Source organism: Populus alba, chromosome 15 (assembly GCF_005239225.2).
Source record: "Populus alba chromosome 15, ASM523922v2, whole genome shotgun sequence".
Classification (NCBI taxonomy): domain Eukaryota; kingdom Viridiplantae; phylum Streptophyta; class Magnoliopsida; order Malpighiales; family Salicaceae; genus Populus; species Populus alba.
In genome coordinates this window covers 6,555,580-6,572,601 of record NC_133298.1, presented here as the reverse complement: position 1 = coordinate 6,572,601, position 17,022 = coordinate 6,555,580, and the positions used below count along the sequence as shown (strand labels likewise).

Below are 17,022 nucleotides of genomic sequence, written 5' to 3'. Positions count from 1 at the left end.
ATTCTTATTTAGTTGTGGCAGACTTGATTGCTATAATTCTTCACTACTGTATGAACAATAACTTTTTGAGATTTTAATTAGAGTCTATTTTTAAGTCAACAAGTTAGATAAAAATATATATATATTTTGACTCATGAAACATATTTGGAAGAAAAACTTCATAAATTTAAGGTTTTTGTGTGAAATGACCGATCGGTTAATATAATTAGATCTAAGTGATCGACCGGTTTAGGTAGAAGATTGGAGTTTGGCCCTTGTCACATTTTAAAAGCACAATATTTACTAAATATTGATATTCTAAAACGTAACAACTATCTTATCATGCTTAAAAATAGTGATATTTAGTAAAAGTCGTGTTTTTGAAGCGTGATATAATCAAATTGTGCTATTTCGTTAAATATTTTTTAACCTAAGTTAATTTGTCATTTTTAAAAAAAATTATTATGCTAATTTTACAAACAAATCCCAAAAAAATTAGGGTTAAAGTTTTTAAACCTTAAAAACCTATTTTCAACATGTTTTCATATGAAATCACCTAACTCCACCCAAAAGCCTCAACGAACTCATTTTCAACCCCAAAACACCTACTAATTACTCTAAAATACAAAAGTTAAACTAATAAAAAACCTTTAATAATTTAATCTATTTTTTTTACCACGGTTTAAAATATAAAACCACATTCGTTGAATTCTATTTGAAAAGACAAATCCATTTGACGTCATGATTGATTTTTTTGATGATTAAAAATATTCCAAGCACTTTGTCTCCCTTTAATATTTTCTAATGACTTTCTATCCCCTCTCTCATTATCTAGAGATTGAAACATAAAAAAAATAAAATTTAGGATTGAAATGTAAAATGCTAAAATAATAGGGACCAAATAAATAGATAAACAAAAACTTTAGGTGGAAAATTAAATTTTTCTACGCTAATATACAAATAGTTTTTTTTTTTTAAAAAAGAATTTGGTCATTCTTCTTCTTCTTCTTTCTAAATTGAAATATATTTCTTAAAATTATTCTTCATTCTTCATTTCATCATTGAAATATTTCGTGACACTTTGAATATGTGAGAGAATGCAAATTGAAAGAAATCTTAACACATAAAACCATGCTTATATAATTTGGAGAAATGAAGTTGCAAATAAAAAAAATTTGATAACCGAAATAAAAAAAAATTGCAGTATGAATATAAGAAATGCAATATACAATGGATCCAGAATTGTTCCTTTTCCTAGATCCTTTCCTATATTTTATAATTTATCTATTATTGAGTGTTTGTGAGTGTGGTAGTTTCTGTTTTTAAGTGAGTTTTAAAATTACATTTTATTTGAAAAGCTTCAAATTGATGCTTGGCTTAGTACTTTTTGATGTGCTAATATAAACAAATATGAGAGAAAAAAAATCATTTTGATATATTTTGAAGTAAAAAACGCCTTTAAAAAGTATTTGTACCATAGTTTGAAACCCAGTCCGGTCCAATGAGTTTACCCAAGTTGGGTTTCAAACCAGAAATACTCGAAGATACAATTGACCATGTTAAATTTGGGTGACTTGTTGTGTCAACCTATAATTAGAGTGACCCGATATAACTAAAGTAAGACTTGACTTTTCTTTTTTTAATTTTTGAATAAACCCTAAAAATGTAAAACTAATTTATGAATACTTAGCACACATTTTTTTTTTTTTATAGCTTTCATCCAGATAGATTGTTTCTTAACCTTTTAATATGGGATAACTATACAAAAATTTATTCCCCACATTTCTTTTTTATAGTTTACATCCACATGTATTGTTTCAAAAGTTTTCCATGTTTGATATTAAAATATCAAATATAATGTGTTTTTCTATTTTTTCTGGCTGACCGGAGTTGACCCCAACTTGTGTGACCCTCGATCCTTCCACTTGACCAAATCAACTCTCAAAATGAATTTAATAACTATGCATGTACCAAAATACCAAACAAACAAATTCATGGAGCTTAAGTAGCCTAAATTATTGTTTGTGGGGATGTAAAGTTGAAAATTGCTTATTTAAAAGTGACGTATAGTCCTTATTGGTTTTTAAGCATGGATAAAATTATATTATTGAATTTGAATAAAATAATTTAAAATATATTAAACTCAAACTTAATGGTTTAATCAGTAAAAACATTTTACTATTGTATGCGTTTTTAATAAACATAGTTATTAGACTTGAATCAACTTGATATGTTAACTTGTTGACTTGCCAATCCAAGACCTAGCTTGGACTAGGATTTTTTCAAGCTATAATGGCATGCACGATGTCGAGAACGGCAGGCCTGCCTCTAGAGAAGTGTGAAAAGAGGGTTTAAAGTATAATCATAAAATTATGTTTAAGGTTCAGGAGTCGCCACCTAGTATTAAGGTTACTAGAAAATCTATAGTTTGTGAGAGTCTGAGTAAGTGATTGGTTGTGCAAGGGAAATGCATATTACTCCCCCAGTGCACCCTACCTAATGTAAGCTGCATTGTTGTTTGATTGTTTTTCTAGGTCAAGTTTCTATCAGTTAGTCTTTTTCTAAGGTCTAAGATAGATTTTTCTTTGTGAGAGAGTCTCTATCTTATTGGGTGGAATTCTAACCGTTCTAAAGTTCAAATTTTAGCATCTTTTTTATTTTGCACTTTATATCTTTAATATCGGAGGGTATACTTCACTGTGTAGTTTTACACCCTGAATATTAAAGTTTATATCTAAACCATAATATAAAATGAACAAAATGATTAATGAAGGGTTTTTGATATTTTGGCTAAATCTTAATAGATATTCATTTTTTCTTTTGCATTTTTAAAACATGAGAAAAATACAATTCTTTTTTATAAAAAGTATGCTTGGAAAATTTTTAGGATTTGGCTGTATACATGAAAATAAAATATTTTTTTTTTGAAAGAGGAAATTAGTTTAAAAATATTTGAGAATATTTGTTTTTGAATTTTTTAATTTTTTTTGAAATGTTTTGGAGGAAATCAAATATTTTAATATTAGATCTATATCTTACGATGTAAATATAGAGCCCGATATTATGCAAAATTGTTAGAAAAACATTCAAGAAAATCATAAAATTTTTAAAAGGGCTTTTGAATTTTGTTTTGGATTTTGTTTTGTTTTTTTTAGTATTTTAATATTATTATTAAATATATGGGTTGGGTCGGACCCAACCGAGTTGGGCCAACATCGACCTAATAGACCTGGCCTCTCTCTGTTTTTTTTTTTTTTTGGACTAGACTAGACCTGATCAAATGAGCTGGGCCAAAATGAGTTTAGCCCATTTCAAGAGTTAATTATTTTGCAGAACATAAATCAAATTTCACATTCTACATGCAGCTGAAAAGGTTGCAGGTCGGGGGAGGGGAATGGGGGATGGATGAAGAAGATAAGGGAGACTACTTGACATAGGGGAGAGGAATTATTGGTCTCGGTGGTCAACGAGAGACTGGTGGCTGCGTTGGTGGAGGGGTTGGATGCCGATGTTGTCGCTATTCACATTGCTAGAGCTGCTATTAGTGTGGCCGGTGCTAAAGCTGCTAAAGTGGTTGAGGAGAGAGTCGCCACCCTTGCTGCTGCTGGGAAGGACAAAAGATGCTAGACGTTGTGGTGGTTGCTACTGTTGGGTCATGGTGGCAGAGGGGGAAAAGAAAATACAATGATAATGGTAGGAAAACTAGGGGAAAGACTTGTTTTTCTCCAAGTTTAACCTCCGATTTCTTCCTGTTAAGGCCATGAAATTTACCCTTATTTATAGGGGTAGAAGGGGTATATGTTGTCTTTTATGGTGTCGTATCTTGGCTCTTGACTCGACCTTAAAATATCCCAACCGTTAGTTCAAAGTGGTCACCATGAATTGTCAAATATGACAGTTGAAGGCTGCTTAAGTTGTCCTTTTTGGGCTAGATCCACGACCGATGTGGTGTCAATTGACTAGAACAGACCATACTAGGGTGTAATCAAATGTTGAGTGATTATTTTCGTGCAAGTTTTGTCAAATTTGATAAATAAATGAAGCATTAATACCTCTGAAAAGTAGCATTCTAAGTAGTCTTTTTAGAGAAAAATTAAAGAAGAAGATGAACAGTAACCAAAACAGAGCTGTTTTGATAACGTTCAATTTAGTCTTTTAATTTCTGATTTCTCTCAATTACATTCTTGATTGGCTTCAAACTTTTAATTTTATGCAATTTAACCACTACTAAACTTTAATTTTCATTCTAAATTTTAGCACCTTTTTCACATTGGTCTTTGGTTCAAGATTTATGCAAATTAACCCTTAATTGACCATTAAATTTTTAATTTTTTTTCAATTTCACCCTCTATTTCAGCCAATTGGGTCTCCAGATTTTGGTGTCTTTTTCAAAATTGTCCTTGACTATGATTTTCTTCAATTTAACCCTCAATTGATCCTAAAACTTTAATGTTCTTGCAATTTTGCTCCTGATTTCAATCAATTGACTTAGTAAAAATTAAATTTGATCTTCTAAAATTCCAACCCTATCAATTAAGTTCAAATTAGGCCCTTAAATTTAATTTTTCAACAATTAAGTCCCTATAAAATTAATTTGAATCATTTAAAGTATAATTAGTCCTTGTACCTAATTAAATCTTTCAAATGGATCTAAATTAATTCTTAAACATAATTAAACTTTAATTTGACCCATGATTAAATTAAATTAGCCTATTAAAAATGTAATTATGTTTTTAGACTTATTTTTTATGTAGATTCATTTATAATGATTTAATTTGACCTTAAATCTGCATTGTTTTTTTAATTTTGGGTAAAATAGGGTATAATTAGGCTTTTAATTTGTCTAAAATTATAGCTTGATTTTCCTGCATATTTGAAATCCTTTCTAGCTTGTTTTTTTTTTTAAATACTATTTTTCTTACAATTATTATTATTTTTTTTGTTAAGAATTATCTAGAGTTCAAAAGATAATAATTAACTCTGCTGATTTTATCTCTTAACTAACGAATGCAGTCTTTGAATTTGTATCAACTATATCACTGTGCATTCCTTATAAAAAGAAGTTTTAATAACAAAGAAAGATAAGTTCAGCAATATTCTTAGCTATTCATCCCAAAATAGTCTATCGTTTTCCAAATACATTCAATCATTGATATTGGGGTGAATTAAACCATTGAATGACTGATATTATTTCAGGATGAATATTTTGAGACAAAATAACAATAATACGATAGACTATGTGTTCGATTTGGTACTTGCTAGGGTATCAACAGCAGATGGTGGCACTTCAGAAACAGAAGACGAGAAGCCAAGGTTTCAATGGTTTTGGTTAGGCATTTCTTTCGTTATAGTTGCCAAAAACATCACAGGATTTCATACCCACACCTCAAGATCCAAGAGAAAACAATCTGTGGCAGTCAAGATGCAGTCATTTTTGCAAACATTTTTGTATTTATATTGAACTTGAGTTCTGGTTTACAAGTGGTAAACATAATACCATACAACTGGTTTCCTGCTCATATCCCCTCAACCTCCTCCTAACTTTCCTCTCTATATGTATAAACACATCTTTATTTCTATCCTAGGATTCTCTGAGTAGCGCTAATACTTGGTTTCAACTTCAAGTTTTCAACTACTCACACCCCAAACCTGAGATAGTACTGACCTACTCGAACTAGAGGATTTCCTCCACCTTGCTAGACGCAACAAGAATGTCAACACTTCTGATGGTTCATACAGGGAGTACGAGGCTTTAGTATCCTTGGGACTGGAAGTGACAACGATGGGACACCCTTGGCCTCTCTTTTGAATTACCTGCGATGGTTTGGATATAAGAACAAGTTTAGCAACTCCATGCAGCAGTATTTCTTGATCAGGCTCAAACTAAAGTTATAATCTTTCTTATAACAATACCTTGAAAGCATCTTCATCTGTTATGTCATCTCCAATGTAAAGTGGGAGAACATCGGGGCAGTTACCTAACCCTAGAGTATCGAGTAAATATTCCAGGGCATTGCCTTTGTCCCATTCTATTGATGGTCGTATTTCCATAACCTTCGTGTGAATTTACAGAAAAATTAGAGTACGATCTTATTAGTTATATCGAGAACTATAGATAGAGTCTTGAAAGATTTATGCATACCTTTTTACCCCAACCCAAGCGAAAGTCTGGATAGTACTGTTTAAGTATGGACTTCACCTTCTCCTCTAAGGTCCCATAATCCTGATTCAAAAGAAGAAAAAAGTTGTATTTTCAAATTCCTTTCTTCTCAAAGAAAAAACTCATAATGCCATAGTTGTGGTGGTGATGAAGATGCTGTAACGAAACCACACCAAAAGATTTGAGCTTAGGTCTTGATTTTACCTCCTCTCTAACTTGTCGAAAATGTACAGAGGCACAAAATCCGTTGTTCTCTACTCTGGCACCTGGTATTTTCATAATTGCCTCTTCCAGTTCTTTCAAAATCTGTCACAAGTACACAAAGAAATTGTTACTCCATGGCCGTAATCATAGTGGGAAACAAGGTATAATTGGTGTCTGGTAAGACCAAAAATGGCCCTTCAAAATAGAGAAGCTGACTTACCTTTTGAAGTGCAGGCAAAAATTTCTGAGCAGGTTGAAAGACAGCATCATTGCCCTACCAAATTGAACAAAGCATGTGATTAGTTAAGAGGGAATTAAGAACATGTCCTTTCTTCTTTCTTAAAACCATCCTATGACTGAGAATTTTCTCTGTGTTCTTTCTTAACTCATTCTCATGGTTTATAGCAGAAAACATGTGGCTTGACCAAAAAAGAGGAGAGATGGACTAATCATTTTTACCTTTCTGTCAAGGGAAACAGTATGGTATTTTCCATCACTGGACCTAGCAGGCCTAGGTGGTGCCATGATGTCCATCCCATGGCTTCCAGCATAATATATATTATTCAACTGTACAAATCCTTTCACCTGGACGAAAGAGACCATCGACATTCTCAAACTCTGCCTCATAAACTGCCCCACAAACCCAACAAATAGAAAAATTCTTAATGTGTTACCTTATCTATGCTTCTACCACTGATTATAGCAGTTGGAAAGTATTTTGCAACTTCTCGAACTGCTGCACGCATCTGCACATTGTGAGTTTAATGATTCATGAGTTTCTTGCTTTAACAATCAATTGCATAGTTCACATTATTTTCATGTAATTTTTCGATACATTCAGCATGGTGCTTCTTTCTCTCATATACACGTGGATTTAACTTGGATACTCTAGTTGAAAGCGTTGCGTGTGGCCATGTATCGAAAAAGTTCTCCACATTCACATGCATGGACATGAGTGCTCACCTCATCAGACATGAAAGCGCGGTCAGGATCATTTACAATCGGCGAGAGAGTACCGTCATAGTCTAAAAACACGACGATCTTCTTCCCCTTTGCATCCTTCATCATCTGATCAAATGAGGTTAATGCAGAAGGATGGTCCACCTAATAATTTGGTACGTATTATGGTCAGATGCTTGCTGGAAATTAGATTATATATACAAGTTTGACTATAGTGCAACGAAAAAATTCAGATGAGAGGACTTACCATCCATGAACTGTAATTTGCATCATCAGAAACAGCTTCATTGGTTACAGGGTGACTTGAATTTGTTCCCCTCTCTTTTGTAGAAAGATCACTACCAGGCTGCACCTTTTGCCAATGGGAAGATCTCTGAAATCCCATGGCCTGGTTGAACTTCGCGAGATTTCTCTTAAACATATCTGTTTGTGAATTAACAAAAAGATTATATGTTAACAACACAAATTAAGAAGCAAAGTAGTTTAATGAACATCGAAGAAAACGATATGAAAACACAAATTCAAGAAGCCTAAAGTGTAATGAAATTCTAATCCCAGATAGCTAGATTTACCTGAAAAATTAACTTGTATGCTGGCTGAGTGCCTTAGAGTTCTTCAGCTGGCTAACTTCGAAAGCACCTACAATGAAGCCAACAAATCAAACACTTGAGTTCCCACCATTATATCAAACTATAGAAAGAGAAAAAAGCATGGAAACATATAAATGAATAATAACAAAAAGGAAATAAAATAAACTGTGTGATTAATTTTAAAAGATGGGCAAAGGGCATTAACAATGACACTGACCCAACAATGCAATGAACTCTATATATTAATTATATTTTGATCATACACTAATTTATATCGATGTCAAAGCACAGTACCAAAATGACAATGACTGATAAGGTGTGGGTTTTGGAGTATGGCTCAAAAATTTCTTTTGACATGCATCCTGTTCAACATGTAATTATCCAGGCCCCCAAAACAAGAGATAGCTAGCTCCCCATGCATACACATAATTATGTTCGTTACCCTCATCTTTGTTATTGGCCTAATATATAAGATCTGTTCTTGGTGACCCTTCTTGAGGAACCCCTTTAAAATTTGACTCCCGATTGATAATTTGGATGGTATATCGTATGGATACTTTCTCTTGTTATTTCATTACGTGAAAGTGATAATGTAACATGTTAGACTTCGTAAGAAAATAGACTCAGAATGATCCCAATCACTCGTGTCAAAAAAACCCTAAAGTGTAGTTTGTTTGGTGGACCGAACATTTAATCCTTAGAATATGACAACATTTTAATATTCTCTAAATCTTTTTGAGATATTTAAGATTTCATTTGTTTTCTGTTGTTAGGTTAAAAAGAAATCGAAGTTATATATATATATTTTTTAACCCAACTAAACTTTAATAGGTTTTGGTGCATCCCCATTGAGTAGCCGGGAAGAAGTTTAGGGAATTCAATTTGGCAGTAGGTCGCCGAGGCATATGCTTCAATAAAATAAATAGTTTTTCATCTCCCCTCTTTGTCAAAACCATCGAGTTAACAAAAAAATATTCTTCATATTGGCTCGACTCAGCTACTTAATTTTTAACCTCAGAAAAAGTGGAAGCTACCTTTACTTCAGACAAATTTATAATCTCATGATTCCTCGTTTTGTCTCTAAAAATATATCGTTTAGAATATTCATTTTCACCCTTAAAAATATATAGCAACACACGAAGTTGTGGTTCATATATCATGGAAAGCCACTATCAAGCATTTTTCTCCTAAAATCATCAAGCTACAAGTGCTATAAAGAAAATTAATCTGTGGGCTCTCTTAGGATTTTATAGTCAAAGAAAGGTCTCTTTCTCTATGATCTACCTCAACTAAAGTGCACATATAGAAACTACAAGAAAAAAAATGGAAAAAATTTGATTAATTATAGTAAAAAATAGAGAGGTGACATTCAATGAATAGACGAAAAATTGAATATACATGAAATGGGTAGCTCGAAAAGTTGTTGTAGGGTTTTTAATCTGCCGATTCAGCTGATAATGACTTGAGAGAGTGTTCAATTGTTTAAAAACATTAGACGAAAAATGAAATGCTGCTTTCTCCTAATTAACTACCATCTTGCCTCTACTAACTCCCACTTGATTAATTAGAATATTCACTAATTAATGACATCGTTGACCGTACTCTCGATCTCTTTTAAGAAAGATTTTGGTAGAATATTGTATGCAAAAAAGTTATCTGTGTATAAAATAATGACCAACGAGAAACCCAAAGTGATTTTCTCAATATTTCATCAGAGAGTGATCATAATTAAAGAGCGTTTGGGTAAAGTCATCGTAGATTTTGGGATATATAAAAGTGAAATTTTCACGAGCATACTTTAGAAATTCTAAAGTTCTCTTTGATGGACTTAACTTCTCCTTTCAAGGAAAAAGAGAAGTTAAATATCAATCGAAAGATCATTCAGCAAGATCTTTGTGATTTTTCAAGGAACATTCATAAAAGGCTCCCAAAAAAGCAGTCATCTTTAACTTGGACAATATATTTAATCTTGAACCGTGGTAGGTAAAGAGAAATCAAGACAAACGCAACAATTCTTTACATTTAGTTAATTACAGCTCCTTTTAATTTTCCACACACTTGAAAAAGTAGTTCAACAACAAAATTATTACTTCCAAGGTAAATCTCCTCCTGGTAAAGTGAATTCCATGTGAAACAAATTTCACCTGCTATTGGATAGAGACAGACACTAACTTACTTAATTTTATGTAGAAAACGCACCTAAATTATGAAAGGCATGACACGACCAGCCCCATCGAAAAAGAGAGAATGATACATGTGTTCTTAATTATATATTAATATATAATTGACTCAAAACTACATGAAAAATGCTTGAAATATTCATATACATGGTAGGCATGCAAACCCTAAATCCATCCTGTTTGGCCAGAAACAAGAACAGCACATTTCATCATCGAATTTAAAAACCACTTTAGACACCCACAGACTGACTTAAAAAACCAGGCTGATAACTTATGTGACTTAAATGACATATCAAAAGCAAGTTCTAAATAGAAAAACCATCACGTAGGATATTTTAGGTCTGTTTTACAAAATATTTTGTTGCTGAAAATATATTAAAGTAATTTTGTTCTAAATTTTAGAACTAATGTTTTTATCTTTCAAAAACACAACACAACCAGAATATCTCTGTCAAAACGGTACTTTATTGCATGATCTGCATCTTTTGCTTCAATTAAGCACTTTGTGCCCCATATGAAGTCCCTATTTGTCAACAAGTATGGCCTACAATTATATAGCAAAAAGAAAAATAAATGTAAATGGAAATTGACTTCTTGTGACCAAAGGTGTGTGTAGAGATTAAACGACAAGGCTGAGGAGAAAAATTAGTTCAGAAAATAATACAAAGAAAGGCCTAAATCACTTGGGAGAGTAGTAGGCTAAAATGGTTCTTTATTGAACAATGGACACGTCTAGGTCGACACAGTTTTGACAAAAATAAATGAACAAAAATTAATCCCTAGGAACCAGACAGGCAGCAACATATGGACCCCAAGTGTCAAAGTCTTGAGGAAAATACGTGGCAACTGCTGCAACGAAAATCTACACAGTTAATTAATTTGATTAGCAGAAATAATTAAAAAGTAGAGAGACCATGCTTAAGCAATTTATAATTAAGTTAATTGCGTGGAAAGGCATTAAGGCAGGCGAAGCATGATGTGCTTGCTAACGACGCTTTTCACGGGCTAATCAGTTAATTAATTAATTAATTAATGACTTTCAGGTTAAGTGATCACGAAATAGTCCCCTTTTCAATACTAATTAGATCAAATCAAAGCGAGATTAAAGGGCTCTTTGAATAAAATAAAGGCCACCTTTCTCTTGGTTTCATACATTTTTTATTTTATTTAAAAAAAAAACCTTCTATTGGTTGCTGTGAGATCAGAAATAGTTTAGCACTAACCTGCACTTTATACGCAGAAACTCAACATAGACTAAGTCTATGTTTGCAGGAAAGTGAATTCCGAGAAAAGTTATGTTTGTTGCAGGAAAGTGAATTCCGAGAAAAGTAAATTTTTGAAAAGTGAATTCCGCGAAAGTATTTTCCGATGTTTGGTAGTATTATGGAAAATGAACTGAAAAACATTTTCCAGTGTTTGGTTGTATTATAGAAAATGAACTGGAAAATATTTTTTTCAAATTTATCTAATATATATATAAAATATTTAATCACTTACAATAAAATAAAATAAAATCTAAAATGTATAATGATGAATTTTTTTTATTATATTCTATATTTATACATAGCTTATTTTATAAAATATAACTATATATATCATATCATATTATAGAGAAATAAGCTTCTGAAATTTTTTTTACTATTCCATGAAACTATTTATAATTTCATTACGTACGAAATACATCTGATAAAAACTATAGTTTTAATAATATTTTTAGCATGTAATTAAATTGGATAAAATATTAAGGTATAAAATTCACTCTAAACTAATTTTTTTTAAAATATTAAAAAATAGCACTTTAAAAAAAAAAATCTCACAGGCAAATGAACAGTGCAAGAGAACATGACTGTTCACTATTCTTTAGTGAACAGTGTACGCAATACACTGTTCATTTTAACTGTACTCTTCATTGAACAGTACAATTAACATGAACAGTAAAAAAAAACATGAAAAGCTGGCTGCTTTTCACCTCTAGCCACTGTCGGAAAGTGTTTTCCTTTCTTTAAGAAAGGAAAACACTAATACATTTTTCATTGATTGAATTTAGTTTTTTTTGACTTTTTTCTTATTGTTTGTCAAACATTGGAAAAGCAAGAAAGTAAATTCCAGTAATCCATTTTCCTGCAATCAAACACAGCCTAAGATGTTTGGTTTTTTTCCAAATATATAGAAAAAAAATAATTTATTTAGTTTTAACTCTTAACTTTATATATAATTGTGTTTTAAGCCTTGCTAATAACTTGTTTATTTTTATTTATTTTCCATACAAAAATCATCTCACGTCAATTGTCAATTTTAATGTTCTTTACAATCATAATTAAAAAAAAACAAATTAACTTACTTTCTAGAAAAACAACCAAAAAGTACCATAATGCAAAATACACACTAAAAGCACTTGAAGTTTCTAAACCTCGTTAGTGGAAAGATGATCAAGTGATTATAAATGTATAATTCTTACTTGAATTAATTTTATTTTTGTAAAATAGTTGGATTTTCAAACTATTATTCAATTATTTTTAAAAATCAACATAACATAATCAGTTATATATTTATTTATTTTTGTATTATCATTGACAAATTTATAGAGCTTATGATCATTTTTATTGTAATATTAAGTTATATGTATGAGTTGATGAGCAGATAGATTTTAACTCAAATTATTTCTTAAAAATACAATTGATTCAATCAAAGATAAAATAATAATAATAATAATAATAATAATAACAAACCTTCAAAAACATCATTAATTAATGCCCTACAAACCTTGGAAACCAAACAAAATCATAAGAAAATGAGGACAAGCCTATCCATTGCATTGTTCAAGACAAGTGAGAAACAAGCATTGGTATTGTCACCAAACAAGTCATCACTATCACAACATGCTCTCAACCGTTTTTAAGGTACTCTTGTCCTTTCTTTATTAGGGTTTGTACCCCTACAACTTTCCCCAAAAGTACTAGACACTTTAACACAAGAAAGGGGAGGGGTCGTGTGCCTTGCAATCTCAACTCGACACGTTTCGAATCAGCACATCAGGGTGACACGTGTCACTCATCTGTAGCCTTGATCAGGATAGTTGGAAACTACTGTGGACTACAGCTCTGAAGTACAATGGGTGGACAAATGGGCTTCCATGCCCAGTCCACTTATGGGGCCCAATGAGATACACGTGTACAGCCCAGATGCCATTCATTTACGAAAAAAGAGCTTAAAGGATCTTTTACGTTATGTTGAGTGAAGAAACCGAAAACCAACTGTTTTTTGTTTTATTTGTACCGTTTCAGTGTTTTTCTTGCGAGAAGTTTAAAATAAAACTAATGCTAAAAAACAATAATTGGTTCCTAGAGGACTTTTAAGTGGGATTTTTAGGGTAATTTATTTTTAGGTTTTAATTAACCTAATTAAAAAAATCATGGAAGTGAAAAACAACATAAAAGGAAAGGGTTTTTGCATTAAAAAACGAAATCTCCTTCACATTAAATAAGAGATTAACATGCACATACATAAACGTTCATCGATCAAGAAAGATAAGAAAGAAACGAACATGTAGCAGCTTGGAGGAAGGTGAAAGGCCATACACAGACGTACCTTGTTCTTGTGATCAATTTCTTGACTGGTTGTTTCCGCGAGCCAAGAAGAGGTTGACGACAAGCAGAAGCTTATGAGCAACAATGGCGGAAAGCGAAGCTTAGCTTAGCTAGAGAGCAGAGAGCAAGAAGGAGAGATCTTGAAAGATAGGAAAACGATAGAAAAGAAGAAGATACTGGAGAGGTAAGGAAGAGAGGTTTATTTATACAGGTAAAGAAGATAATTTAGCGATTCTTGAAGTTTTCTTAATGGACGTGTTAGAGACCTATTGCATTAAAACTTCCTAAATATAATTAAGCCCTTTTACTGTTTTTTAATTTTTGGAATGTTCGCATTGACCAAAATAGGCCTACACACGTGCGTATCTCTTTCTTCTCGTCTCTTTTTCATTAAAAAATATTTATTTATATACAAAAGATTTTTATTCATTAATATAAAAGATATCTTCAATTTAATTTATATGTCAATCGGGACGATATAAGAGTAAATTCTTCTTATAAATTCTTTTCTGATCGAGTATATATATTTTTTCATTGTGGAGGGATCAAATAATAATGCAGAGATCAAAATCGAAGTGGGTATTGTTTATATAAATATACAATTGGATATATATGTCCTTTGCAGAAAATTGTTATGCTCTTTGTAGTAGACCTTTCTTTTCATTCAAAAAGAGATTGATGGTGCTTCTTGGAAGTTTTCCACTTGCAAAGCCATACCATGTGTTACACACACATTAAAATATAGCAACCTAACTCTGAAAAGTAGCTCAACTTATTAGATTTTAAATTTACTTTTCAATAGTTATGAGTTTGAATTTCTTTTAATTATTTACTTGAGACTTTTATAATTATTAATTTTAAAATTTGTAGAATTAGTCGAGATACCAAAATCTTTATATATATATATAGCAACCTTCGTTTTGTTTTTTCTATAGGCATATGAATACATGGAAAACATCTAGGTGTAGGCGCGCAAGATTGCAAGATAGTAAACAGAGAGCCAAGAGACACAAGAACACCCCTTCCATGTCATCTTGATCAGAGCAACAATCTCCAGGAAAGAGCTCACCCGATAATGGAAACCTTCGTTTTGACATCTAAAGCCTTGACTAGGAACAACTAAGTTCTTCCAATTAATTGCAATTCAAGCAAATGACAAGACATTTCTTCGTGTATTTCACTATACTTAAAATAATAGTAAAAGATGTTGGTAAATGATCTCGTTGCTTCAGTGTTAGTACTTGACTCCATTGACTAGGGTTATAATTCCAAAATATTCTTCACCAATATTGGTTTTTATATATTGAATACAACAAAGAATGCATCATTTTCATTATTTAGTGCATTAATTAGTTATGTAATTTTAAGAAAGATTGATTCCAACGTATAATAAAAGAAAAGATATCACTCCAATTCCAGGTGTATGGTCTAATAATTGAACCGACAAAGAGACTGGTGGGAAAAGACAGAAATAGAGTTAATTTTTGACATGATGTTTTTTTTAAACCATTCTCAGCCTAGCGGTAGAGAGGCTCGGGACTCAGTCTAGGTTATGTTTTAACAAAAATAAAAAGAGAATTAACTTGGTGACTCAGTCAACAAGCTATGTTAATTTATTATTTTGTCAACTTAATTAAAACTTGTTGATTTTTTTTTAAAACTTTTTTTTTAAAATGATATTATCTTTAATTTTTTATAAAATAAAAAATAAGTTCACCCGGATTAATCTAAATCAACTTAACTGACCAAAAACCTATTAAAAGTCAACTCTCAAATTAAATTTAAAAACTATGCTAAAAATAAAAGGTAGAAAGTAAAAGTAAACATGTTTTTTTTTGTTTCCCAATTTGAAAACAATAACCTGTTGAGTTGAGTTAATGTAAAATCAAAATTTCTTTATGACTAGTCAAAGCAAACCATTTGCATCCAAAGAATGCATGCACCATTATTCTGAGAGCTTTAATTGTGAAAGCTTTAATGCAAGACAACAGTCGCCATCGTCTCCATTATTGTGTCCACAATTGATTGATGATCATCATGAAGAGGATGGCTTGCATGCATGCATCGTTACCCTATTTGAAAATGAGTGATAAATTGAATCTTTTTTTCTCCCCCAACTTCAATTTATGAGCTTTGTAAGAAGACAACTGCCACTGCCACAATTATTAACTCCACCAATTATTTAGTGATTTCCAAGAAGAAAAGATGGCTTGCTTCGTTACCCTTATTTAAATTAGATAGAAAAAAAAAAAAAACTGAAGATAAAATGGAATAATAGTCAAAGAAGAAGGTAAACAAGTGAAGACAAAACGTACGAATATACTCCAAAATCTGAAGAGATACCACAATCTTCTCTAATTCTATAAGGGAAATGCACATGCACGTTATTCTATGGTGGCTTTACAAGATTTGGCATTTAAATTGTTGCTTACTCAAAGCCCTAAACAATATTATAGAAAGAAAAGGGATATTAATTACTGATCAAAGCCCTAAACTATTCTTTCTATTACATCATTAATTTTTTTGCTATGATGTAAGAGTATATGGTTACAAGATTTGGCATTTAAAGTGCTTCTTACTCCCAAAGAAGCAGCTAAAATCATGATTTGAGAGACGTAGACATTAATTAATGGATTTTGATTTTGATTATTTTCATGTTTTTGAAGAGAATGTGATAGAGTCATGTTTCTAGTTTTTTTCATTGATTTTGTGAATTCAATAATAAAAAGTATATAATAAAATTATGCTAGTACTCTTTTTTTTTTTGAATTGGCACCGGGTATCCGGGTCGAAACCCAACTAATCCCGGGGGTGCACAGGTCCTCGGCAAGAAGTTTCCCGCAAGTGCACCACGGTTAAATCAAGAGCTTCGCCCAAGTCCGATGGCCCCAAGAAATTGTTTGCACCAGACGGATTCGAACCTGAGACCTGGACAGGAGCAAACTGCCAGGTCCCAGCTCTTACCCGCTAGGCCAACCCCTTGGGGTTAAAATTATTGGCAGCTAAGAGTACTTGTTTAGTGAAATTATATGATCAAACAATAAAGAGACTAGATCTCAAATTAAAAAGATATTTCACATATATATTTAGATAATATTAATAACTTAAGTGAACTAAATTTAAAGTCCATTTGCATTGGAAGACATTTAATTTTTCATATATAAAAAGAGAAGAGGTTTTAGATTTTGAATATTAGACCTTTCAATTATATCTTACCTAACAACTTGAAACTCTAGGCAAATAGGACCAATCCATGTCTCAGGAAGCAAAATATGTCTCCAATTGACAATGCATGGGGAGATAGCACCACCACCAATAATTCCCTACCAGAGAAACCATAAAATAATGCATTATTTATTAAG

The 17,022-nt window shown here is 31.8% G+C and overlaps 1 protein-coding gene across 1 annotated transcript; it reads right to left on the bottom strand.

Annotated features, from left to right (window-relative positions):
- Window positions 1-5,460: 5,460 nt before the first annotated feature.
- LOC118057282 (probable trehalose-phosphate phosphatase C) lies at window positions 5,461-7,724 on the bottom strand. The gene is made up of 9 exons (XM_035069806.2): window positions 7,551-7,724; window positions 7,307-7,447; window positions 7,018-7,089; window positions 6,803-6,928; window positions 6,564-6,617; window positions 6,344-6,445; window positions 6,122-6,202; window positions 5,893-6,033; window positions 5,461-5,793 (listed from the first exon to the last, which is right to left on the bottom strand). Exons 1-9 carry the CDS (start codon window positions 7,722-7,724, stop codon window positions 5,608-5,610), a joined length of 1,077 nt encoding a protein of 358 aa, XP_034925697.1. The 3' UTR covers window positions 5,461-5,607.
- Window positions 7,725-17,022: the final 9,298 nt, after the last annotated feature.